The sequence below is a fragment of the Balaenoptera acutorostrata genome, chromosome 10 (assembly GCF_949987535.1).
Source record: "Balaenoptera acutorostrata chromosome 10, mBalAcu1.1, whole genome shotgun sequence".
NCBI classification, from domain to species: Eukaryota; Metazoa; Chordata; class Mammalia; order Artiodactyla; family Balaenopteridae; genus Balaenoptera; species Balaenoptera acutorostrata.
In genome coordinates, this window is record NC_080073.1 from 8,161,778 (window position 1) to 8,188,582 (window position 26,805).

The window sequence follows — 26,805 nt, forward strand, 5'->3', positions numbered from 1 at the left end:
CAGATTGAACACGGTGAAGGCCAAGTTTCCAAAGAGGACCACGTCCGCTGCAGAGCTAATTGAAGGAGGTAAGTGTGGGGTGCCTGCCGGGAAAGCGAGAACCAGGACTGTCAGAGCAAAGGCAAGGGGGAGGGGGAGCTGTCGTCTGAGGAGAGGCCTTCCTGAGCTTATGACAAATCAGTGGAGGCCACAGGGTACTATTGCCAGTGTGACTGCATATGCAGCATTTTAGCATCTGTTGTCTACACACGTGTGATACAGCCCCTTGGAACTGTGTGTGTGTGTGTGCATGTGTGAAGTGTTTGTTGATCGCTTATTTCTGTCCCAGGCACTAGATTAAGCATGCATTTCTCATCAAATTCTCAAAACAGCTATTGAAGGTAAGTACTCTTCTTAAACCCCATTCTGCAGAAGAGGAAACGGAGGCTCTGAGAGGCTAAGCAACTTGTCCAGGGTCAGGCTAGGAGGTGAAGGAGCCCGAATGTGAGCCCAATCCATCTGACCCCGCAGCCGTGCTGTTTACACGTGCATTGTCCTGCCTGCCCTCAAGCAAGCTCATCACAGTGGGACTGGCGGCAGGATCCCAGGATGAAGGTAGCTCCCTGCGGGCCATAGTCAAGGAATACTCCGGGCCTTTCCTTTCCAGTGAGCCCTCTGGTGGATCTTCACACAGGGGCCTTTGCAGAAGAGAACAAGGTCTTCTGCCAGCCTCAGGGAATCCATCAGTCCCCCCATAGCCTCTCACCACTCAGTGGCGGCCTTTCGCTAATTCCAGGCTCCAATGCGGTGCAACCTTGCCCCAAATTGGCTGCTGGGGAAACAGATGGATGAGACCCAGTTCCTACCCTCAAGTTGCTTGCAGTCTAATTGCACAAGACGATCACTCCAGAATCCTGAAATCAACTTTGACTCATGAAGGCAACAATGAAAAGGACAGCATCTCCGACCCGCAGAGGCACAAAGGACACATTTTAGCTGCCTGACGGCTTTGCCAGCCCCAAAGCAGTCTATTGCTGGACTGCCCACTTCTGGGCATATCTGTTTAGGACTCTGCGAGGGACAAGCTGTCCAACCCACATAGCCTTAAGGAAAGAGAATTTACTGGCTCACATAGCTGGGAACTCCAGGCTAGGACGGGCTCCAAGCACGGATGGTCTGAGCGTGGCGTGGTCTCCCAGCCTCAGTCCCCTCTTCTCAGGCTGGCTCTACTCAGCTCCGCCTGTTAACTTTATGCTCACAGGGCTCTCTGATATCTTGCAATTGCCCGATGGCTGCGGAAGCTCCCCCTGCCTGCACCTCCTCAGCTTCAACACAAGGAAAGTCGTAAGTTTGATTCACCTCGGTCAGAATTAGGCTGCAGGTCATCCCTGAAGCAGCCAGAGGGTCTAAACAACCCCTGGTGTCAAGGGTGGTGTCAACCCCACCCACACCTTCTATCAGGAAAGAATAGTTGCCCAAAGGAGATCCTGGGGACTGTCCTTGTGCTGTAGACCATGATAAATACTAAACGGTCACTGAGTTGTAGAGTGGTTAGTTACGCAGCAATAGCTAACTGATAGGCTAGAAAAATGCTCATGCAGATATACTCCAACTTTGCACTTATCCCTGGACTCCAGGTTAACTTAACAATAATAAAACTAATATTCATCAAGCACATGCTGGATGTTCTTCCAAGAACGCAGGGCAGAGTACTTCACATACTTCACCTCACTGAAACCTTAAGACCATCCACAGGGGTAAATTCTGTTAGCATCCCTATTTGACACATGAGGAAGGTGATGTGCAGGGGCTTTAAGCCCAGGATTCCATACCTGCTCTGGTCCCCTCCTATGACCCCTGCCCCCATCTCTAGGTAAGTGCTTTGTCTTCCCACAGCACCCATTGCCTAAGAGGAGTACAGCCACCCTCGTGGATGTGGATGAGGACTGCAAGGTCAGACTGCCTGGGTTGGAATCCTGGCCTCCCCTCCTTACCAGCAGAGAAGGCTCAGGAAAATTTTCTGCAGTTCTGCCCCTCAGTTTTGTCACCTCTAAAGCAGGGACAGTAATAGTGCCTGCCTCGGAGGCTTGTCGTGAGAAGTAGATAAGTTAGTACATAGAACGTGCTTGGGACAGTGCCTGGCGCAGCGAAAACCCTCAGTAAATGTAGCTGCTATAATGATGATCTTGCCTTCTGGAGAGCCCTAATTCCAGTGCCCCAGTCCCAAAGCTAAATTTGTTGTTTTCCCCCATGGGCCTTGGGGCCTTTGTGTAAATCAGCTAGCTCACTGCCTGCTTCTGTCCCAGAACCCCAAATGGGAACATATAGGTATATAAGTACATCTGTATTGAGCATCTACTGTGAGCCAGGCACTGTTCTAAGCAACTTACATGGACTATCTCATTCTCTTCCAACAGAGAGACTATAAAGTATGAACCATTATTGAGCCCCATCAGGTTCAGAGAAGTAGAGTAACTTTCCGAAGATCACACAGTTGATAAGTGGGAAACTTGAATACCTGTGGAAGAGGTCAACTCAAAACATAGGTGGCTGGCTTCCCCCCTGCCCCCCATCCCTGCCCCCATATTAATTTCTTTGTTTTCAACATGCCTGGCCTAGGTCTCCATTCCACTGATGGCAAACATATAGACACCCATGACTGCTCGGACCCACCAAGACTCCTGGTGACAGCTCCTTCCTGCCCCCCAGATATACAGACACTACTTAGACAAAGTGGCTGCAGGAGGGCAGGGATAGGGCTGAATTTGACTCTTTGTCCCCTATAGGCCCAACACAGGCACTTTAGTGAAAGGTCGATTAAATGCAAGGATAAGATTAAAAAAAAAAATGCATAAGGAATGCACGGGGTGATTGCTCTTCTGCATTTCTTCCTCAAAGCTTGGGCTCACGTCCAGCCCGATACTCTACTGCCATCATGTGGCTGTTTGTAAAATGGCAGGTGGGATCTGTGGTCTCTAATTTTTACTGTGAAAAATTTCAAACTTCGAGAATACAGAGGATAGTATAACCTATTATGTCTATCATCTAGATTTAACAATTATTTAAAATTTTCCAAGTTTGCTTTATATTTTTAAAATTTCAAATAAATCACCAACATCATATTTTACCCTGAGATACATCAGCATCATCTCTAAAAATGACATTTTTCTACCTAATGACAATCACATGTTTACAACTAATAAAATTAACAATAATTTCTCAGAATAATTTAATACCTAATTCATACTCAAGTTTTAATGATTGTTCCCCAAAACGTCTTTTAAAGTTTGGTTTGCTCAAATCAGGAGCCCAACAAGGGTATAGTGGGGTTACATCTCAAGTCTTTTTTATTTTAAAACAAAAATAACCTCTGGTCATGACTTGGGAAGAACTCTGGTTTGCTTTCTGGTAGAATGCCCCATGGTCTGGATTTGATTGCTCCCATGAGCTGTCAATTCCCTGCGGCTGTCCTCTGTGTATGTTTGTGAGGTAATAGAAAATATGTGCACTGGTCTCTGCCCCAGTTCCTGGCACAGAGCCCCTAAAGCCCTTGTAATTTCCTAAGTGAAAAGATCACTAGGAGCATCTTTTGTTCTAACGAGAGGACTCTGGGTGGGCTCCTGGATGACTCCTGAATGGGGTCTGGTCACCAGAAAAACCAAGCCATCATTAGAAGCTTGGAATTTTCAGCCCGCCTCAGCCTTCTCCAGAGAGGGGAGAGGGGCTGAAAATAAGGTTCATAATTGATCATGCCTACTTGAGGGAGCCTCCATAAACTCCCAAAGTAGGGGGTTCAGAGATCTTCCAGGGGGACAAATGCATCCACACTGGGAGGGTGATGCACCCCAACTCCACCAGGACAGAAGCTCCTGTGCCCGGCATGCTCCCAAACCTCACCCTGTGTGTCTCTTCGTCTGACCGTCCATCTGAGTCCTTTGTCATATCCTTCAATAAACTGGTAAGTGTGTTTCCCTGAGTTCTGTGAGCCACTTTAGCAAATTAATCGAACTCAAGGAGGGGTCATTAGAACTTCTGATCTACAGCTGTTGCTCAGAAGCCAGGTGATAACATGAGTTTCTGATTGGCATTTGAAGGGGGTCGGGGAGGCAGGCCTGTGAGACTGAGCCCTTGACCTGTGGGGTCTGACACCATCTCTGGGTAGTCAGTGTCAGAACTGAGTTCAGTTGTAGGACACCCAGGTGGGTCGCAGAGAATTGCTTGTTGTGGGGAAAAACCACGCATTTGGGGACCAGAAGCGTGCCAAGTGTCCCATGTGGCTAGTGATGGAGACTCACGGGAAGAGAGACGCATGAGGGAGCAGCTGGGCGTTCCCTACACAGGAGAACTGAGTTTATCTGATTCAGTCTTGTAAGCTGGGAATTGGATCTAAATGTTTGATTAGGTTCAGTTTCACCATTTCAGGCAGGAATGCTTCCTGGCGGGTGAGTACTCCACATCATGTCACATCAGGGGGTGTGTGCTGTTTGGTGCCCCCTTTCAGGACTGATGACATGGGTCAGTGGGTTCAGGTGGGTTCACCCTCAGCCTCCCACCGTGGCCTGATCATTTGGAACCTAAGTATCCTGTCCCTCAAGAACCTCCCACCCAATGGTCTTACAGTGATTTTCTAATTTAATTTCTTCTATATTTGTCAGCTAAAATTCTCGTCAACAGGGGCTAGTATTTCCCTAAAATACAGTTCATTCTGGAGGAGAAGAATAAACGCTTAATTCTTCCTCCTTATCTATCAACCTTCAGAGTAAGAAGCCAATACAATCACAACCTCCAATGGAAGCAAATGAGGGCTTTCTTTTCTTCTGCTGAGACTCATTTTAAATTCCTGGATTTTCAAATATTCATTGCATTCCAATCCGTTGCAATCAGTATTCTTTCTGTGGCTGAAGTCTGCAGGGGCAGCTTCAAGATGGCTCCATTAGTTTTGGGCAACTCCCTCATTTGGGCACAATAAGATTTTCCAGGCTCCTCTTGCACCTACTCTGCCCCAGACCTAAAATCAGCCATGTCTCCAAGGAGCCCTGATTCCTCTTCATGGGGACAGTATTTAGGGACCCCAATCTGTGCACTAGTAAGTGGTGGGGCTGAGATTTGAACTCAGGCAGTCTGACTTCAGAGCTGGTACTGTTAACCTCTCTGGCCTCTGGTTAACAATAGGTATTAGTAATAATTATAACTATTACTCCTACTGCTATAACCAGCCACTCACTACGTGTCAGACACCTTGGTAGGTGCTTCCCAAGATTTAAAAAACAAAGTTATTCTAACAACCCTCTGAGATAGGCATTGTTATTCTTATCCTACAAAAGAGGAAACTGAGGATCTGAAAGGTGAGTGACTCATCCAAGATCACCGGGTCAGTGGAAGAGCATAGATGCAAACTGAAGTCTGTGTGACTCTAAATCTTGTTCCCCTAGTCACCAAAGAGAATTCTGTCCTGCATGATTCCCACCCTGCCTCCTTTCAGTGGTCCCTCGCTTTTCTCCCTTAGCCCCAGGCACTCCCTGTATCCCAGGGCCCCAGAGCCCCCGGGCCAGGTGATCCACCCAGTGAGCATTTGTTGGGCCCCCCCTGCACTCACAGCTGGGGCTGGGGCACAGCTGGTCTAGTCGGGGAGCTGAAGTAATTGCCATGTGGTGTATTTGTGCTATAACATGAGAGGGGCAACCTGCTTTACCACCCCCAGAGGGCACTCAACGCTCCCAAGGGGGCTCTGGGAATCTAAACAGCCTTTAAGAACCGAAGAATTGGAGCTTGAATAGGGGGCGGGGTGTTTCCAGACATCATGACAGATGGTGAAGATTTTCTGGTGCAGGACTCAACTACATACCCCTGAATTAGTTCCAGCTAGAGGGCTGCCTCCTTATAGGAGGAATGGCTTGGAGCCTGCGGAGACAGGAATTGTTGCATAAAAGAATTGTCTTGCTCTGGCACCTGTAAAATCCAGCACCAGATTGGAAGCAGAGTACAGATAAGTATCGGGATCAAAGAGAGCAGGAGGAGATGGCTCTGGAAAGAGGAGGGACCAATAGGACTGGGGCTGTACCTGGGGTCTCCCAAACCAGGCTCCAGGCAGGCAAAAGACTCCTGGGGAGGGTCACTTTGGTTTTTGCTCACTATAGCAGTTAGCCATTGCTGTGTAACAAACCACCCCCAAACTTAGTGGCTTAAGACAATAGACATTTTTTATTTACCACGATCCTGTGGATATATTGAGCAGTTTTATGGGCAGGGCTGGCTGGGCTGCTCTTTGCGGTAAGCAGGTGGCTTGGCTGGGGTTGGATGGTCTGGAATGGCCTCACCCACATGTCTTGCAGGTGACTCCATGATGACTTGGCCACTGTCCCTCATCATGCAGGAGGATTCTTAGGGTTTGTTCACGTGCTGGCCCTGGGGCTGGGTCTCCAGGGTGGGAGTGACTGGTGAGAACAAGGCAGGGTCTACATCTAGGAGGAGTTAGAGGGTGGCCTGGTCATAGGGATAGAGTCCCCAGTAAGCACGGAGCCCAAAGCACCTTCACCTCCTCCAACTGCTGCCACCTGGTCCAGCCCTGTCACAGCCCCTGACGGGTACATCTACACTTTTCCCACTAAAATCCTTTCATCACCCAGCAGCTAGAAATGAAATGTAGATGAAAGTGTGAACGATTTTAAATCTTTTAAAAATGTAAATATTTTGAAAATGTAAATCAGATCATGTCACTTCCCTGCCTAAAACCCTCCAAGAGCTCCCCGTGGGGGTTATAGCAACATAACAATGCTGGCATCTGACACTCACACGACATTTGCTTATTAGGTGCCAGGTGCTGCTCTAGGCACTTAAATTACAATAACTTATTTAATTCTCACAACATCCCTATAAGGCAAATACTACTATTATCACCCCATTTTACAGGTGAGAAAACTGAGGCACAGAGAGGTTAAATAATTTGTCCAAGTTAACATGGATTAAAACCCAAACTCTTTTCTCAAGGCCTGGAACTCTCCACAGCCCCGGTCTTTACATGGCTGCCTCTATCTTATCAGTTGGATCCTAGCACAAATGTCATCTTCTCAGAGAGAGCTTCCCAGATCAGCCAGTTTATAGCGTCTCCCCACTCTCTACCACACCATCCTCTCTTGTTTTCACATCACTTCCCATTTTATTAAATGAGCTTATCTACTCCTTTTCTTACATTCTCCCTTGTTTCTGTCCTGGCCCCATCCTCTGCCAAGGTGTCAGCTCCTGAGAGCAGGGACCATGATTCTTGTTCACCTCTGAATTCCAGCACCTGGAAGAGGTGGGTACCAGCTCAATAAACATTTGTTAGAATGGAGGGAGGAAAAGAGGGAGGGAGAGAGGGAAGAAAGAAGGGATAAAGCCTGAGCTCCTTCAATATTCCCCTCCCATGCCTAGAATGAGGCTGGGTCCTGGAGGAAGAATGGAGGACAAAGAGGAGTGTGATTACGAGAGACCCCAGCAAGGAACTCGGGGGCCTGGGTCCCCTGAAGGTACAGCCAGACCAGGCCCCACACTCAGCAGGCCCCACACTCTCCTGATTAGGGTTGTCAGATTTGGCAAATAAAATACAAGATGCTCAGTTAAATTTGAACTTAAGATACACAGTGAATAATTCTTTAAGTATGTCATGTGCAATATTTAGGATATACGTATATTAAAAAACTGTTTGCTGTTGATCTGAAATTCAAAATTGCCTGGCATCCTGTATTTTATCTGGCCACGCTATCCTGGATCCTCTCTTTGCACTAGTGCAACAAGAGATTCTACTGAGCACTGGCTTGCTTTTTCTGTACGGAACACTTTGTTTTTACTCCTGAGTAAGGAAGTGCAATCTCTTTATTGATCTAACAGAAGGAGAATGTCTGTGGAACCAGCAGCTTGTTAGAGGAGATTGTCTCCCGCGGGTGGATAAATACTATGGGGAGGGCAAGGCAGATGCTTTGTCCTGAGCTCAAAGTGGCTTTCAGAACCTGCTTGTGCCCTTGTGTGGACTTCCCTTCCCTGGCCCAGAGGTGGGCTTGAGTGGGTACTATTGAAGAGGGCAGGAAGGGAACTGCTTGGCCAGGGAGGAGATTTATGGGTATGTGGGCTTATTCCGGAGATTCACTCATTCATTCAGTCCCACCAAGCAGCTGGTGGCAGGAAGTCAGAGATGAATGGTACTGGGTGCTGCCCTGGAGGCTCTCCAGAGATGGGGAGATGGATTTGGACCCCAGGGCCAACAAGTGATGCCTGCTTCCAAATCTGTCTTCATAGTTGAATAGGAAGCGTGCATTTCTTTCCCTGTCTTCTCTCCCTCTCCCCTTCCTTCCCCATTCCTTTTCTCTTTTCTCATCTCCTCTCTATCCTTCTCTCACCTCTCCAGCGCTTTGCCACCTTAAACCTTGTAGCCAACTAGTACCATAAAAGAACAATTACTGGTGCACTCAGGCTTGGGATCTGGTCTTGGTCTCATTTCCTTTGTCTTCCCAAGCCTACCCCATCTCCCTGCATCCAGGACTAGGCAATACATCCAGCACAGCCTGGATCCAATGCATACAGCGCAGCCTGGAGTTCATTTACATGCCCCTTTCTAATTGGCTGATACAAACCCACTGCCTCCCCTAACCTGCCACTCCCCACCTTCCTGTTGGAGCCCCACTAGGTCCAGCATCCTGGGATCCTTAGGCCTCTGCCCTGCGGCTTTGTCTGCTCAGTTATTTCTCCATAAAATGTCAATGGGTGATCCCTTCTGGTTTGGGGTTAAAAGATCTAGATTCAACGCCGGACTTTGCCACTGACAAGCTGTGTGATCTTGAATGAGTCCTTTTGCCTCTCTGAGACTCAGTTCCTACATCTATAAAATGGGAATAATTCTCATGATGGGGTCCTAGGAGAATATTCTGTAGTGCTTAATATGGACTCAAGCCAGACTGCCCAAGTCAAATCCTTCCTCTTCCACTTACTAGCAGAACGCACTATGCCAGTTATCTATTTATTTCTCTTTCCTCATTTGGTTGGAGTGAGTCTGAAATAAGTCAACATATGTAAAAACATCTAGAACAGTGCTTTGCATACAAAATGCCTAATAAATGTCAGCTATTATTGTGATGGATATTAAAGTCCCTTGTTCAAATGCTGTTAATATCATTATTGCCCAGTGAGTCTTTGGGCACAGGCTGGGAAAAATCAATTTAATATATCTCTGACTCAGGGGCCAGAGTTCCTTATGAAGAGAGCCCAAAGGAGTGAAGCCTTAACCTCTCTGAGCCTCCTTGTCTTCATCTGTGAAATGGCAATAGCAGCCTCACTTCTGCCTACTTCACAGGGAAGCTCTGACTGGCCAATGGTAAGCACTTAAAAAAAATTATGAAGGAATGAATACATGGACCACAGGGGGAAGCAGTGGCAAGCTGCAGCTGTCTTCCCTGAGTAACTGACTTGCTGTATGCTGACTTGCTGCCCATGAGACCTGATGTGAAGGAGGCCCACATCAGGCAGCCTATCGATGAGTGCTGAGTTGAGCAGACAGACTGAGTGGTGCAATGGTCAGCGCTTCACATCTGGGTAACGGGCACTCGTACTCACTTGGTGAGAGTATAAATGTATCGGTACAGCTCTTTTGGAAAATCACATAGTGCTAGCTATCACAGTGTTTAAAGAGCACAAAAATTCACCTAGCAGTTCCATTTATAGGAAATCATCCCCCAACTATTCTGGCTCAAGTGTGCCGAGATTTATATAGATAGTGTGTTCATTGCAACTGTTTGCAATAATGAAAAACTGGAAACAACCTAGATGGTCCTCAGTATGGGTGTACATAAGTAAATTGTGGCACATCTGTATTATGGACTATGTAGCTATTAAAAGGAACGAAGTAAATCTATATGTATTAACATGGAGAGGTCTCAGGAGGTATGTAAGTAAACCAACAGAAAACCTCAAGTTGACAGAGGTATGCATTTAGTATATCAACATTTGTGGGCAAAAAAAACTATCTATGTATCTGCACAGGAAATATCTGGAAGGCTACACGCCAAAGTTAAGATGATTAAATTAAATTAACCAGCCTATTTGATAAAAAGAGCTCCTATTTTAAGGCCAGAGGCCCTATTTGTAGTCTGGTCAAAGACATTGCGTGACTCAGAGAAACTCTATTCACTTTTTTGAGCCGAAGCTTTCTCTTGTGTAAACCAATAATGATATTTACCTCTCAGTATTGCGATGGGGTGAGATGAAATAATGGTTGTGAAAACCCCGGCTCTGAGCAGAGACAGCGCATTATAGCAATCAGGGAGGGCGACCGGAAGGAAGAGGCAGGAGCCCAGACCTTGAAAGGTTTGGCAAGGCCTGGATTTGGTTTGATTTTAGGCTGTCTCTTCCTAACATTCAACAGGCATTCACTTATTACGGGTACAGTACAAAACCCGCAAGTGGATTTTTTAACCACACATCTGCGCACGGAGGCATAGTGGAAGCCTGGCGCGTGCGCAAAGAGAGCATCTTCGGTTGCGCTTCGGCCACGTCCTACAACTCCCAGCATGCTCCGCACACGCGTCGGGCGCGTAGTCGACTGCTGACGTAGCTCTGTAGCGCGGGGAATTTCGAGTGGCAGTGGAGCGTGGGAGACCAGTCGGCCCCTCCACCCTCTTTAGGGGAGGCCATGGACTCCCTAGTCGAGCCCCGGTGGCCTCCGGGCCTGGCAGTCATGAAGGTGAGTGCTTCGGGGAGGTCGTGGGCGTACGGCGTCCGCGGGAGGCCAGCCCCGCCTTGAGGAGGAGAAAGGACGAGGCGCCGGCGCCGAGCTGGGCCAGGATACCCGGCTCTGCTCTGCTACTTGCCACCGCGTAGATCTGGGCCTCAGTTTCTTCCTCTCCTGGGAATTACCGGGGACAGGCCTCGGCCCCTTATGGTGAGCCTAGGTTGGCTGTCGTATGGGACGGGGTATTCTGCCGTTCAGTCACAACAACCACAATGATATGGAGAGAAACACTCTAAACGGTGGAAACGACAGCGACACCTAATCCTTTCTTAGAGCTTACTGCGTGCCAAGCATTATGTAAACTCTCCCAGTACGTTAGTGAATAATCTCCCACAGTGACACCGGACACGGTTTGGAGTGGACCTTGCATCAGAAAACATTTATTTAATCACCTAGCAAAGCGGGCAGTCTCCTTTACATTCTCATTCATTTCTTCTAATTACCCTCAAGAAACCTAGTGCTACTTTGCCCTAATTCCTCCCTAACGTGTCCTAACTCTTGATAGTTGTGCATCCTCTCTTTTAAACAAAGAAATCAGGACTCACGTTTAGCACTAGCCTTTCATTTTATTCAAGTCTTTCACTCAAATAACATTGATTTCTGTGGCTACTTTGTTTTTGACAATGCATTCCTGTTTCCATGGACGGTAGTGGTGAGTCCTGGATTCCTACTGTGTTTGGTCAAGAGCAAATACACCGTTCTGTACTAGCTAAGAATCAGTTGCTTGGTTTTTCTCCTTGTTATGTGATTAGTTCCGTTTGTGACTGAGCAAAATCACGTTCTCCTTCTGTTGCTCAGTTTTGTAAACTAGGGATTATGGTATCTGCCCCACTGACTCCTAAGGTGACTTTGAGGATTAAGTGAAGGGACTTGGGGGAGGTTAAAGTAAGTATAAGGCCTTGTTCTACTTGCCATCATCAGTGTCATCTACAGGGCTTGGTGACTGAAGATCTCCCCATGGAAGAGCGGACATTGAAGGATCTGGGAAAGCCGTGGTTTTGCAGTTGTGGTAGCTTTGGCTCCAGTGTGCAATGGAGAAGAGCATCGATTTGAGTTCCAATGGTTCTGGGTTAAATTTAGTCTCTGCCTTCTATTTAACTGTGTGACCTTGATTCAGTTACTTAACCTCTCTGAGCCTGAGTTGCCTCAACTATAAACTGGAGACAGAAATAGTTTATAAGGTTGGTTAAATGAGTTGATGTGTGTGGATAGGGATCCTGTCTGGCTTATTCACTGTACCTAACACAATGCCTGGCACATAGTGGGTGCTCAGAAATTATTTGCTAATTGATTGAAGGTATCTAGAAAGTAGTAAGCATTAAATTAATATATCTTTATTATTATTATTAATGCTGAACATGTGTTAAGTATTTCTCCCCCTGTTTTTATTTGTTGTCATGAAGATTATGAATTGGATAAGGGAAGTGAAAGCTTCCCCATTCCACTTTCTCTAAGTTGAGGAAATCCTAGGGCATCCAGTGGACTGAAAATCTGTGCAAGAATGTTATAGCTCATCGGATGCGGTATCACTTCCACAGATCTTGCTCAGCACATCTGTCAGAACCACTCCTCCTCCAGGAGGGGATGGTGATAGAGAAGAAAGCAAATAGACCAGGTGCCAGGGCTTTGGCTTCTGGTCCTGCCTCTGCTTTTGATTGATTTTCAACACAGTCCTGTAGCTTTCTGTGTCAGTGGTAGCCTACCATCCAAAGTAATGGAAGATTTGGGCATTTGAATGTTTATTTCCCTGGTTCTACTGTAACAAAAATTTGTTTCTGACAGATTATAAATGTAGAATGTGTATATAGTAGAAAAAAATTAAAATTTACAGTAAGATAAAGGAGGAAATGAAAGTTACCTAGCATCCTACCATCTAGAGAGACCCACTGTTTAACATTTTCTCCTATTGTTCTTCAGTTTTTCTCATGTGGATCATGCACACACATACCCACAATGTGTATATGCATTTAAAATTTGGGATCACCTTGGAGTCAACCTCTCAGATTTGATACAACCCCTTATAAGCTCTATAGGCTTCATCTAAAAAATTGGCATATAGATGCTATAGACCTCCTAAGATCGTTAAGGAGATTAAACTACATAGTTCTGTTATTATGTATTATTGTTGTAGGTTTGTTCTCTGATTTTTTTTTGTTTGCATTAAAACATGAACATTTTTCCATACATTAATTATTCTTTGAAAGCATGTTTTCTTTAATGGCAACAGTATTTCATATGTGAACTATTAGAGACATTAGTCTTTTTGTTTGTTTGCATTTTTAAAAATTAGGTCATATACTCAGATGGTTCAAAAAGTACGTGAAATAAAAAGTAAAAGTCTTCCTCCAAACTTGTCCCTCATCTGTCCAGTTTCCTGACCCCTTTGACCATTATTTGTTACATTCTTGTGTTCAGATTTGCATTCAGATTTATATTCTTATTCCCTCCTCCCTTTTTAACAAAAGGTCACAGACTGTGTGTACTGCCTGTACCTTACTTCCTTTTTTCACTTTTCTTGGCAGTCTTTCCGTATCAGTACATAAGAGAGCACGCTCTCACTCTCTCTCTCTCTCTCTCTCTCTCTCTCTCTCTCTCTCTCTTTTTTTCCTCTTAAATATCTGCTCAGTATTCTTTTGAATGAAATAACATTTTAGGGCTTCCCTGGTGGCGCAGTGGTTAAGAGTCCGCCTGCCAATGCAGGGGACACGGGTTCGAACCCTGGTTGGGGAAGATCCCACATGCCGCGGAGCAACTAGGCCCGTGTGCCACAACTACTGAGCTTGCGCTCTAGAGCCCGCATGCCACAACTACTGAAGACCACGTGCCACAACTACTGAAGCCTGCTTGCCTAGAGCCTGTGCTCCGCAACGAGAGGCCACCACAATGAGAAGCCCGCGCACCGCAACAAAGAGTAGCCCCCGCTCGCCGCAACTAGAGAAAGCCTGCATGCAGCAACGGAGACCCAATGCAGCCAAAAATAATAAATAAATAAAATAAATGAATTTATAAAAAGAAATAACATTTTAAATGATTTAGAAGATTTTAGGTTGCGAGAGATGCTTTTCTGTTTGGGTTTCATTCCAGATAGATGCACACCTATCTGACTTTGCAGGTTGCCTGCCTCTTCCCCTCCTTCTGCTGTCACTGGCTCCAGCTCTTTCCAGGGCTTCCTCATCTGGCTCCACCGTGTAGTACCGTACAGTACCGAGCAGCAAGCACTGGACTGACGGCCAGTAGACCGGAAGTTTTGTCCTGGCTTGCCTCATGTGCTGTGAGCCTGCTCTGGGTACAAGTTTACTCATTTGTGAAGTAAGGGTTTTAACTAGATAATTTCTAGTGTTTCTCTTTAATATTCTCTGATCTGGTTCTTACCCTGTGTGGTGAATGCCTGCCGGTACCTTTCACCCAGCAGTTGCAGTGGGCCAGGGAATGGGGTCTGAAGAGGAGGAGGCTTGGAGGAGGAACTGGAAATACATGACAAGTAGAAGAGAAATAGAGTAGCCCTTTTGTGAAGGGCTGGCAACATGGAGTGGGAATCTGTAGTGTCAGCTTCATCTTTCTGAAGTGTTCTCCGTAACCTAAGATTTGAATAAGTCATATGGGGGAGGTTTTCTCTCCCCTGCAGTTTATGTGGACTTAGCTTTTGAGTTTGAATATTTGACAAAGAAGTATTATTAAATTATTTTTTTAGGGGATGGAGAAGGAGTTCTGTGGCAGATGTTCCAGTCTTGGTGGCTTTCTGATAGGTGTGTATGTATTTGTGCATTTCAGACAATAGATGATTTGCTGCGCTGTGGAATTTGCTTTGAATATTTCAACATTGCAATGATGATTCCTCAGTGTTCACATAACTGTAAGTATTTATTGTTTCTCTGAGTTACAAAAATGTGGTTTTTTTATATAATGTATTATTTTAACATCAAAGATAAGTACACATTTATTATTTATTTCTCACCTTTAGCTCCTCTATCTTGAAGTTTTAGCAAGGTCTTTTCCATGACCTCCCTCTTAAATATTGAATATTTTTTACAAGGCTCCTATGTTTTCTACCACCTCCCTCTTGGATACTTTTATGCCTTTTGTAACATTTACAGGAATAAAGATTTTGATCACTATATATTATTTGCCCAGCACTTTTGGATGTTAAATTTCAGATTTTTCATTTTTAGCAGGATAAGAGATAGGTGGTTCAACTAAGTAGTCCTTGGCATAGAATTTTAAAGTTTAAAAATTCCACTGGGAGAGTTCTACAACTGAAGAGCATTACAGACAGTTTTATCACTTAACTTGCTGTGTGATGGTGGGAAGACTCATATATTGAAATGTGCTTGTACTTCTCTTCATGAGTCTAGTATGTACATATTTTTTATACTGTAGTTGGACGTATTTAGTGCATGGGGTGCACTTGTCATTGTTCTGGATCTAGCCATCAGTTTATGGGTTATCTAGGCTTATGATCGTTCTTATTCTCTATTTTCGAGTTGATTTGCCTTGGAAAGTTAAAAAATAAGTTAGGCTTAAAAAATGGTGTTAGTGGATAGTAGTAGCTTTGGTGAAAAAGTTTCCATTGGGAAGACATAATAAGAGGATGGTGGTGGTAGCAACGTGGGCATTAGAGATAAACTTGGGCTTGACTCTTAGCTCCCCACTTATTAGGTGGGTGAGATTGCAAATGCTCAACATTTCTTCAGATGTGAAACCCTGGTGAGTAGTTTCTGCCTTAGGAGATGGTTGTGAGAATTAAATGTACAGAGTCCAGTGTCTGGCACGTTATAGGACCTTAATAAATCTTAGTTTCCTTCTAGGCTAGATTCATATTAGGAACCAAGATAAGTTTTGGGGATTGTTTCTAAATATGTGTTAAAATCACCTTTATTTAGGTATGATTTATATGTAGTAAAAGGCATCCATTTTAAGTGCGCAGTAAAATGTACAAGTGTCAACGAGTTTCAACAAATGTTTATACCATGTAATGACTACAATTAAGATATTAAACATTTCTATCACTTGATAGAGTTCTCCCCATTATCAGTCAGTGTGGCCCCAGGGAATTATATGTGGGTCTGTTTCTGGATCCTCTTCTATTTCATTGATTTTTATGCCTATCCTTGTGCCAGTACTACACTGTCTTAATTACTGTAGCCTTCTAGTAAGTCTTCAAGTCAAGTACTGTAACTACTCCAACGTTGTTTTTCTTTATCAAGATTGTTTTGGTTCTTTTAGGATCTTTGCATTTTATATGCATTTCAATATAAATTTTAGAATCAGGTTGTCAATTTCTACCAAAAAAAGCCTGCTGGGATGTTCCTTGGGATTGCACTAAATCTAGAGATCCAGCTGAGGATATATGACTTCTTTTTTTTTTTTAGATTTATTTATTATTTATTTATTTTTTATTTATTTTTGGCTGCGTCGGGTTTTAGTTGCAGCACGCGGGATCTTTGTTGAGGCACGTGGGATCTTTCGTTGCGGCATGCGGGCTTCTCTCTAGTTGTGGTGTGCGGGTTTTCTCTCTCTAGTTGTGGAGCACAGGCTTCAGGGCACATGGGCTCTGTAGTTGTGGGGTGCAGGTCCAGGATGCGTGGGCTCTGTAGTGTGTGGCACTCAGGCTCTAGTTGAGGCATGTGAGCTCAGTAGTTGTGGCACGCGGGCTTAGTTACCCTGCGGCATGTGGGATCTTAGTTCCCTGACCAGGGATCAAACCTGCGTCCCCTGCATTGTAAGGCGGATTCTTTACCACTGTACCACCAGGGGAGTCCCTATGACATCTTAACAGTGTTGTCTTCAATGTAAGAATGTTGTCCTAAATTAGAAATAAATCCCAGAAAATAGTCAGTATTATCTTAAAGTAAAAGGACAGCTTTATTGTTTGCAAGGTTTGCAAACGGGATATGCAGCCTTTGGCTGTAACCTAAAGTACCTTTGGGCGTAGGGGGTAAAGAGAGTGAGGGATTTTTAAAAACAAAAACTGTAGAAGTCACTTTTGGGAGACTTGCAAAGAGGATTGGCTGACCCCTGCAGCCTGACCACAAGTCCTTGAAGCTTGACTATAGTTTTTTGTTTTTTTTTAATAAACTTATTTATTTATTTATTTATTTTTGGCTGTGTTTGGGTCTTCGTTTCTGTGCGAGGGCTTTCTCCATTTGCGGTGAGCGGGGGCCACTCTTCATCGCAGTGCGCGGGCCTCTCACTGTCGTGGCCTCTCCCGTTGCGGAGCACAGGCTCCAGACACGCAGGCTCAGTAGTTGTGGCTCACGGGCCCAGTTGCTCCACGGCATGTGGGATCTTCCCAGACCAGGGCTCGAACCCGTGTCCCCTGTGTTGGCAGGCAGATTCTCAACCACTGCACCACCAGGGAAGCCCCCCTGTGCTGCTTTTAATATTTTTTTCTTTGAATTTAATTTTTGTTAGTTTGATTAATATTTGTCTTGGTGTGTTTTTCCTAGGTTTATCCTGTATGGGACTCTCTGTGCTTCTGGGACTTTCCCATGTTAGGGAAGTTTTCAACTATAATCTTTTCAGATATTTTCTCAGACCCTTTCTTTTTCTCTTCTTCTGGGATCCCTATAATTCGAATGTTGGTGTGTTTAGTGTTGTCCCATAGGTCTCTGAGATTGTCTTCAGTTCTTTTCATTCTTTTTTTCTTTTTTCTGCTTCTCGGCAGCTATTTCCACCATTTTGTCTTCTAGCTCACTTATTTGTTCTTCTGCCTCGGTTATTCTGTTATTGATTCCTTCTAGTGTATGTTTCATTTCAGTTATTGTGTTGTTCATCTCTGTTTGTTCTTTAGTTCTTCTAGATCTTTCTTAAACATTTCTTGTATTTTCTCGATCCGTGCCTCCATTCTATTTCCGAGATTCTGGATCATCCTTACTATCATTACTCTGAATTCTTTTTCAGGCACATTGCCTGTTTCCTCTTCATTTATTTGGTCTTGTAGATCTTTACCTTGATCCTTCATCTGTGACATATTTTTTTTGCCATCTCATTTGTTTTTTTTTTAATGAGTGGGATTGTGTTCCTGTTTTACTGGTTGTTTGGCCTGAGGCTTCTAACACTGGGGTTTGTAGGCTATTGGGTAGAGCTGGGTCTTGGTGCTGAGAGGAGGAACTCTGTGAGACCTCACTCCGATGAATATTCCCTCGGTCTGAGGTTCTCTGTTAGTCCAGTGGTTCGGACTCGGAGCTCCCACTGCAGGAGCTTCGGCCCAACCCCAGACTTGTGAACCAAGATCCTGCAGGCTGCCTGGGTGCAAAACAAACAAACAAACAAACAAAAACAATGATAACAAAGTAAAAAATAAAATTAGACTAGGAAACTAACAGATCTGTTAGGAAGAATATAAAAATAAAAATTTAGATGAATCAACAACCAGAATGCACAGTAGTACCATAACAGTAAAAAAGAGGAGGAGGGGGAAAAAAGTGCGGGGGAGGCCTTGGCTGTGGAGGGTGGGGTCTAAGCAAGGATGAGCTTTGGGTGGTGGACGGGGCCAATGCTCAGGACCCACAGGGCTGGAAAAGGCCCTGGGGGCCTTGGGGGGTGGGGCTTAGGCTCAAGGAACAGAAGGGGCCCAGTGTGCCCCCCACCTCTGGTTTCAGAGGGCAGGGGATCTCACCTGGGAGCCCGGCAGGCTTCCTGGGCTCAAGTGGGCAGGACAAAAGCCCTCCTCTCCTTTCCTCTCCTGCTCCTCTGGTCTGCGAGGGCCCCTCCCACCTGCCTCTCCTGATCTCCCTGGTCTCCCTCCTATGCCCCCAAGGACCCACGTGGCCTGGAGGAGGGTTTGGAGGGCAGGGGATCGGCCTGGGAGCTCAGCAGGCTCCCCGGGCCTGAGTGGGTGGGGCAGTCGCCCTCCGCTCCTCTCCCGCTCCTCCCGGAGGGCCCCTCCCGCCTGCCTCTCCTGATCTTCCTTGCCCCAGGGGTGCTGATCCTGTCTGGCCTCCACTTCTCCTTCTCCCTCGGTCCCCCTGTGTCCTACCCATTCACTTTGGGGTTCCTCCCATCTCCTTGGGCATCAGAGTCCCCCACTAGCGGCTGGCGGGTGCCCTAGTTGTGGGGAGATGCTAACTCTGTGTCTTCCCACACCACCATCTTGACTCTGCCCTCTAATTTCATTCTTATACATGTAACTATCCAGTTTTTCCAGCACCACTTTTTTTGAAGATAATGTCTTTTCCCCATTATATATTTTTGCCTTCTTTATCATAGATTAATTGATGATAAGTGCATGGGTTTATTTCTGGTCTCTCTTTTCTGTTCCACTGATCTATGTGTCTGTTTTTGTGCCAGTACCATGCTGTTTTGATTACTGTAGCATTGTAGTATACTCTGAGGTCAGGGAGCGTGATACAACCAGCTTTGGTCTTTTTTCTTAAGACTGCTTCGGCTACTTGGGGTCTTTATGATTCCATATAAATTTTAGGATTGTTTGTTCTATTTCTGTGAAAATGCCATGGGTATACAACTGTGTACTTCTGTTCCCCCCCTTCTGTCATCCTGTTGTTGTCTTTCCTTTTATGATGTGCACATATACCACAGACAATACATTGTTATTATGTTTGCTTTATTTATTTACTTTCTGTAAATTTACTTATTTATTTATTTACTTTTGGCTGCGTTGGATCTTCGTTGCTGAGCGCGGGCTTTCTCTAGTTGCAGCGAGTAGGGGCTACTCTTTGTTGCGGTGTGTGGGCTTCTCATTGCGGTGGCTTCTCTTTGTTGCAGAACACAGGCTCTAGGTGCGCAGGCTTCAGTAGTTGTGGCACATGGGCCCAGTAGTTCTGGCTTGCGGGCTGTAGAGCTCAGGCTCAGTAGTTGTGGCGCATGGGCTTAGTTGCTCTGCGGCATGTGGAATCTTCCTGGATCAGGGCTCAAACCTTTGTCCCCTGCATTGGCAGGCGGATTCTTAACCACTGCACCACCAAGGAAGTCCCTGTATTTGCCTTAGACAGCTCATTATCTTTTAAAACAAATTTAAAAATGACAAAGTAAAAAAAAAAAAAAATGACAAAGTAGTCTTTTATATTTAGACACATTTATCATTTCTTATACTCTCCTTTGTATACATCAACATTTTCTTCTTATGTCATTTATATTTTCTCTGTTGCATTTCTTGTAGCACCAGTATGCTGCTAAAGAATTCTCTCAGCTTTTGTTTCCCTGAAAAAATTTCATTGCTTTTTGAAAGGTGTTTTCAGTGGGCATGCAGTTCAAATTTAAATTTTTCTCCTTTCTGAATGTCAATTCTACAATTCAAAAATTCTACAATTTTCTGACTTGACTAGTTTCAGATGAAACCAGGTGTGTTAGGTTTTTTTTGTTACAGCTTTCTGTATATAATGTGCCTTTTTTCTTCTGACTGCTTTTCAGATTTTCTCTTTATTACCAGATTTTAGAAATTTGTAATGTGCTTTAGTGTGACTTACTTTATGTTTGTACTGCTTGTGGTTCATTGAACTGCTTCAGTTTATGGGTTTATATTTGGAAAAAATTTAACACTTTTTCTTTGAGTATTTTTCTGTTTACATACCCACCTCCACACCCGAGCTCCAATTCAGATTACACTTTTTTAGACCTTTATTAACTTTATTCCACTGCTTTATGTTAATCTACAGACATTGAGGCTCTGTTTTTTTTTTCTTTTCCTTTTTGGTAATCTCCCCACCCCCATCCTTTTTGTGCTTAATTTTGGATAATTTATATTGTTATGATTTCAAGTTTATTGATCTTTTATTCTGCACTATCTCATCAACTGTTAGTCTCATCCAGTGAAATTTTCATTTTAGATATTGTATTGTTCCTCTCTAGAAATTTTACTTTTTTAGTATCTTCCATTTCTTTCCTCATTAGGTTTGTGTTTGTGTCTATTTTAATCCTTGAATATATTGAACATATTCTAATAGCTAGTTTAACCTCACTGTCTGCTAATCCATTATCTCTGTTGTTTCTAAAACTGTCTATTGATCGATTCCATCCCCCCCCCCCCCCACCCAACACACACCTCTGGTTATAGAGCACATTTTTTTTTGCTTCTTTGCATTTCTGGTAATTTTTGATTGGATGCTTTCCATTGTAGTTTTCACATTTTTGAGTGTTTAGATTTTGTTTTATACTTTATTGGAGTGTTGGGTTTTGTTGTGGAAGGCAGTTAAGTTACTTGTGGATCAGATTGGTTCTGTCAAGTTTTGTTTCTAAGCTTTGTCATGATAAATCTAGAGTAACCTTTTTTATAGGACTATAGTGGGGGGAGGGTGAGAAACACATAGCATAAAACCTTCTCCATTAACAAGTTGGTAAATGTATAGTATAGTATTGTTAACTACATGTGCATTGTTGTACAGCATGTCTTTAGAACTTTTTCATCTTGCATGACTAAAATTCTATACCCATTGCACAGCATTTACCCTTTTCTCCCTACCCCTGGCCCTGGCAACAACCATTCTGTTTTCTGCTTCTATGAGTTCATTTAGATACCGCATATAAATATAATCATGCAATATTTGTCCTTCTGTGATTGGCTTATTTCACCTAGCTTAATATCTTCGAGGTTCATCCATTTTGTGGCATATGACAGAATTTCCTTCTTTTTTAAGGCTGAATAATATTCCATTTTATGTCTAGAGCACATTTTTTTTTAATCTGTTCATCCACTGGTGGACACTTGGGTTGCTCCCTCCTTTTGGCTCTTGTGAATAATGCTGCTGTGAACACAGGAGTGCAAATATCTCTTTGAAATTATGTTTTCAGTTCTTTTTGATGAATACCCAGAAGTGGGTTGTTGGATCATATGGTAACTGTATTTTTAATTTTTTGAAATGCCTCCATACTTTTTTCCATAGTGACTGCACCATTTTAGATTCCCATCAGCAGTGCACAAAGGTTCTAATTTCTCCACGCCATCACCAACGCTTGTTATTTTCTTTTCTTCTTTTTCTTTTTTTGATAGTGGCTGTCCTAAAAGATGATGTCGTTATGGTTTTGATTTGCATTTCCTGGATGATTAGTGATGGCGACGATCTTTTCATATACCTGTTTGCCATTTGTCTTTGGCAAATGTCTTTGCCAAAGACATTTGGCATGTCTTTGGAGAAATGCCTTTTCAAGTTCTTTGCCCAGTTTTAATCAGGTTACATGTTTTTTTGTTATTGAGTTACAGGCGTTTGTTGTATGTTTTGATATTTTTGGATATTAACTCATCAGGTATATGGTTAGCAAATATTTTCTTATGTTTCATAAGTTGTCCTTTTATTCTATTGATTGCAGAAGCTTTTTAGTTTGATCAAGTCCCACTTGTCTGTTTTTGCTTTTATTGCCTGTGCTTTTGGTATCATATCCAGGAAATCATTCCTAAGACTAATGTTATGAGGCTTTTTCCCTTTATTTTCTCCAGGCAGCTTTATAGTTTCAAGTCTGTATTCTTTTGCAGTGGAAATCCAGTTTTCCCAACACCATTTGTTGAAGAGACTGTCCTTTCCCCATTGTGTACTCCTGGCACCCTTTTCAAGGACCATTTGACTGCCTATGTGTGGGTTTATTTCTGGGTTCTCTATTCTATTCCATTGGTGTACATTCCTGTCTTTATGCTAATACCATATTATTTTGATTACTGTAGATTTGTAATATGTTTTGAAGTCTGGAAATGTGAGACCTCTGGCTTTGCCTTTCACATTATTTTGGCTATTCAAGGTCCTTTGTGGTTCCATATGAACTTTAGAAGTGACTTACCTGTTTCTGCAAAAAATACCATTGGTATTTTGATAAGGATTGCACTGAATCTATGGATTGCTTTTGTTAGTATGAGCATTTTAACAATGTTAAGTTATCCAGTCAATGAACATGGAAGTGTCTTCTGCAGTTTCCTTCAGCAGTGTTTTATAGTTTTCAGTGTACTTGTCTTTTGCCGCCTTGGTTAAGTTTATTCCTAATTATGTTATTCTTTGTGATGCTATTGTAAATGCGATTGTTTTCTTAATACCTTTTCTGGATTGCTAGTTTTAGAAGTGAAACTGAATTGTGCATTTTGATTTCGTATCCATCAACTTTGCTGAATTCATTTATTAGTTCTAACAATTTTTCTTGTGGTGTCTTTCGAATTTTCTACATATAAGATTATGTCATCTGTGAACTGAGATAATTTTACTTCTTCCTTTCTGATTTGGATGTTCTTTATTTCTTTTTAACGTTTAATTGCTCTAGGTAGGACTTCAAATACTGTGTTGAATAGAAGTGGCAAGAGTGGGCATTGTTGCCATGCTTCTGATCTTAATGGAAATCATCGGGTATGATATTAGCTGTGTGCTTTTCATAATGGCTTTTATTATGTTGAGGTAATTTCCTTCTAATTTTGTTGAGTTTTTTTTTATCATGTAAGGGGTTGAATTTTGTCAGATCCTTTTTCGACATCTATTGTGAGATGATCATATGATTTTTATCCTTGTTCTGTTAGTGGTGTAGCACATTGATTTTTGTATGTCAACCTATCCTTGCATCCCAGGAATGAATCCCACTGGGTCATGGTGATGATGCTTTTAATGTGTGGTTGAATTCAGTTTGCTAATATTTGTTGATGATTTTTCATCAGGGATATTGGTCTGTAGTTTTCTTGTAATGTCTTTGGTATCAGAATAATGCTTGCCTCATAAAATAAGTTTGGAAGTGTTTCCTTCTCAATTTTTATGAAATGTTTGAGAAAGATTGGTGTTAATTCTTTTAATGTTTGGTAGAATTCTGTGGTGAAGCCATCTGGTTGTGGGCTTTTCTTTGTTGGGAGATTTTTGATTACTGGTTCAGTCTATGCACTAGTTTTAGGTCAGTTCGTATTTTCTATTTCTTCATGAATCAGTCTTGGTACGTTCAACTTGTTGGTATATATTGTTCACACTAGTCTCTTTTAACTCTTTTTATTTCTGTGGCATCAGTTTTAATGTCTCCTCTTTCATTTCTGATTTTATTTACTTGAGTCTTCTCTCTTTTTTTCTTAGTCTGGTCAAGGGTTTGTCAGTTTTGTCAGTCTTTTCAGGAACCAACTCTTAATTCCATTGATTTTTTTTTTCCTATTCTCTTTTGTTTATTTCTACTCTAATCTTTACTATTTCCTTTCTTTCAGTAACTTTGGGCTTAGTTTGTTCTTTTTCTAGTTCCTTGATATATAAAGTTAGGTTTTTATTTGAGATTTTTTTTCTTGTTCTTAATGTACTCATTTACTTCTATAAACCTCCCTCTTAGTGGTGCTTTTGCTGCATCCCTTAAGTTTTGGTGTGTTGTGTTTTCATTTTTTTAAACATTTTCTGATTTCCCTTTTCATTTCTTTTTTGACCCATTGCCTGTTCAGGAGTGTGTTAATTTCCACATGTTTGTGAATTTTCCTTTTTTTTCTTCTGCTATTGATTTCTGGTTTCATTCTGTTATGGTCAGAAAAGATACTTGATGTGATTATTTTGTGACTCAACATGTAATCTCTCCTGGACAATGGTCTGTATGCACTTGAAAAGAATGTGTGCTCTGCTGATGTTCTGTATATGTCTATTAGATGCCTTGGGTTTATAGTATTGTTTAAATCCTCTGTTTCCTTATTGATCTTCTGTCCTATCCATCATTGAAAGTTGAGGCATTGAAACCTTCTACTATTATTGTTTTGCTCTCTGTTTCTCTAGTTCTGTTGGTGTTTGCTTTGTGTGTTTGGGTGCTTTTTTATGGTGTCCTATAAGTCCCTTAGGCTTCTTCTTTCTTTTTCCTTTTTGTGCCTATGAATGAATAATTTCAGATGACTTGTCTTTAAGTGCATTGATTCTTTCTTCTGCTTGATCAAGTCCACTGCTGAGCTCTTCTGGTAAGTTTTTCATTTCAGTTACAAGCATCCCCTGCTTTTCAAAAGTTTGCTTTATAACACTTCCCTTATATGAAAGACCTACATTAGGACCAATTTCCCCTAACCAAAAGAAATCTGAAGAGGATTTTCACTTTTACAAAGAAAGGCAAAAGGTGAAAATAGCCTTCAGTATTTTTGTTGAAGTGAACGGTAATAGAAGCGGTGCGCACCCTGAACGGCGAGAGTGGCATCCCTGGCAACTACACTCAGCATCGCAGCATCAAGCCATCATAGCTTTGAACTGTGTCTGTGAGTATGTGTGTTTCATCTCGCTTTATTTTGTGCATCTTCACTTTTTCACTTTATGCCATTTCGGCTTACGAGAGTTTTCACAGGAACAGTCAACTTTCAGATGGTGGGGGAAACCTGTATTATATTCTTCATCTCCAGAATTTCTGTTTGGTTCTCTTTTGTATTTTATGTCTGCGTTGATACTTTCGTTTTGTTCATGCATCATTTTCCTTAGTTCATTGAGCATCTTTATGATGGCTATTTAAAATTTTTTGTCAGGTAATTCATACACATCTGTTTTTTTAGGATTAGTTTCTGGAAATTGGCCATATTTTCCTGTTTCTTTGTATGCCTTGTTGCTCTGTTGGGATCCATGCATTTGAAAAAACAGTCACCTTGCACAGGATTTACAGACAAGCTTCATATAGGGAAAGCCAGATGTTCCTGCACTAACTCACCAGCCAGCCCAGCTAGAGATTCTGGGGATCCCTTAAACCTTTTCTGTGGTTGGATCTTCTCTAGACTTATGAGTATAATTAGAGATGTTTTGCTGGTTTCTTTTTTCATTACTGTGTAATCTTTTGCTGCTTCTTGTATCTGTGGTACTGCAGAGCCTCTGGAATTGCAGCAAACTGCCCAGCTCTTTTTTGTTCCTAGTGGCCCCCGGGCACTAGAGTATGCCAGGTCCCATCAGAACTCCGAGCCAGGCAAGGTAGAAGCAGTCCCTTGGGCAGCCCCTTGGAAAGCTGAAATACTGGTTGCATCCTTCTCTCTTCTCTTTCTCTCCAAATGAGAAGCCACTGAGTTATATTGGCCTCCATCTGTACCGTGGGTCCTCTGGAGCAGTGTCGCAGCTCTTTTTTGTTCTCGTTAGTCTCCAGGCATCTAGAGTATGACAAGTCTCTTCAGTACTGTGAGTTGGGTGAGGTAGACACAAGTCCCTTGGGCAGCCCCCTGAACAGCTGGAACGTTGGATGCACGTTCTTCCCCAAGAGAAGCTGAGAGGTGGGAATTTCTCCTGCTCACTCCCAGGGGAGGGGTAGTGGTGAATGAGTGACTACTCGTGCAAACCGTCACCTTTGTCCTCAGCGACTCCAACCTGGTCCCCTTTCTTGTCAGTGATTAGATTCAGGCAAGATGGAAACCAGTCCCTGGGGCAGCCGCGTGAAAAGTCTGAACATTTCATATGTGTTTCAGTCTTCTCTTGCTCCCTCCCCCGGAGTTGGGAGTGTCTTTCTGATTATGTGGTGCTGAGCCAGGGGTAGGAACTCTGGCAAGTGAGGGCCACAAATTTTCTACTGGCTTTGATGTGGCTGGTTTTGTGCTTGCCTTGGGGTATAGGAGCATCTTAACTAGTATCTGGATTTCTCACAAAGGGAATTGGTTTATGTATTGTTGTTGATTTGTGTTTCCATGGGAAAAGCAGGGTCTGGCTTCCTGTTCTTGCCATCTTGCTGACATCACCCACTCTCTATGGCTAATTTATTCATATACTAAGGTATGACGTTCTGGGGTTTCTACTCAATGCCCATGCGTTTAGTGAGGTTCCTCCAAACTGCCTGCTAGAAATTTCATGAACCCTTGGTGCTTTGTTACCTCTCCAGTTATTGTTGTTTCCCTGGAAGTTGATCTTTATTTGGCCTTATGGATTTTCACGCCCGTGTATGTGCAGATTTGCATTCAGTCATAGAATCGAATGGATTTGTATTCATATTTCTGGAGGTCTTTCTGTATGTAGCATCTTTCTTTCTGGTACTCTGCCCTACAAATTCTAGCTACCTGGATTGCCCTGAACTCTGATCTTTGTTTCTTCAGGTAGCAAGACTGATGGGCTTTTGGCTTTCCTCCCTGCACAGTGGTCCAAAGTCTGAAAATAGAAAGAGTTGTTTTATATTTTCCCCTAGTATTTTAGTTGTTTACAGAAGGAGGGTAATTCTGGATATTGGTTGCTTTCTCATGGACAGAGATGGAA

The 26,805-nt window shown here is 43.2% G+C and overlaps 1 protein-coding gene across 5 annotated transcripts in view; it reads left to right on the forward strand.

The window, feature by feature from the left end:
- Nucleotides 1-10,546: 10,546 nt before the first annotated feature.
- Nucleotides 10,547-26,805, forward strand: part of RAD18 (RAD18 E3 ubiquitin protein ligase) — a 114,406-nt gene continuing 98,147 nt past the window's right edge. For 3 of the 5 annotated variants that reach the window (XM_057555444.1, XM_057555443.1, XM_057555445.1), the window contains exons 1-2: nucleotides 10,551-10,687; nucleotides 14,427-14,588. In XM_057555444.1, coding sequence (XP_057411427.1) covers nucleotides 14,453-14,588 — 136 coding nt within the window. In that variant the 5' untranslated portion in view covers nucleotides 10,551-10,687; nucleotides 14,427-14,452. Of the gene's footprint in view, nucleotides 10,688-14,426; nucleotides 14,589-26,805 lie in introns of all 5 variants that reach the window. The other 2 variants (XM_007192496.2, XM_057555446.1) reach the window with 2 other exon arrangements.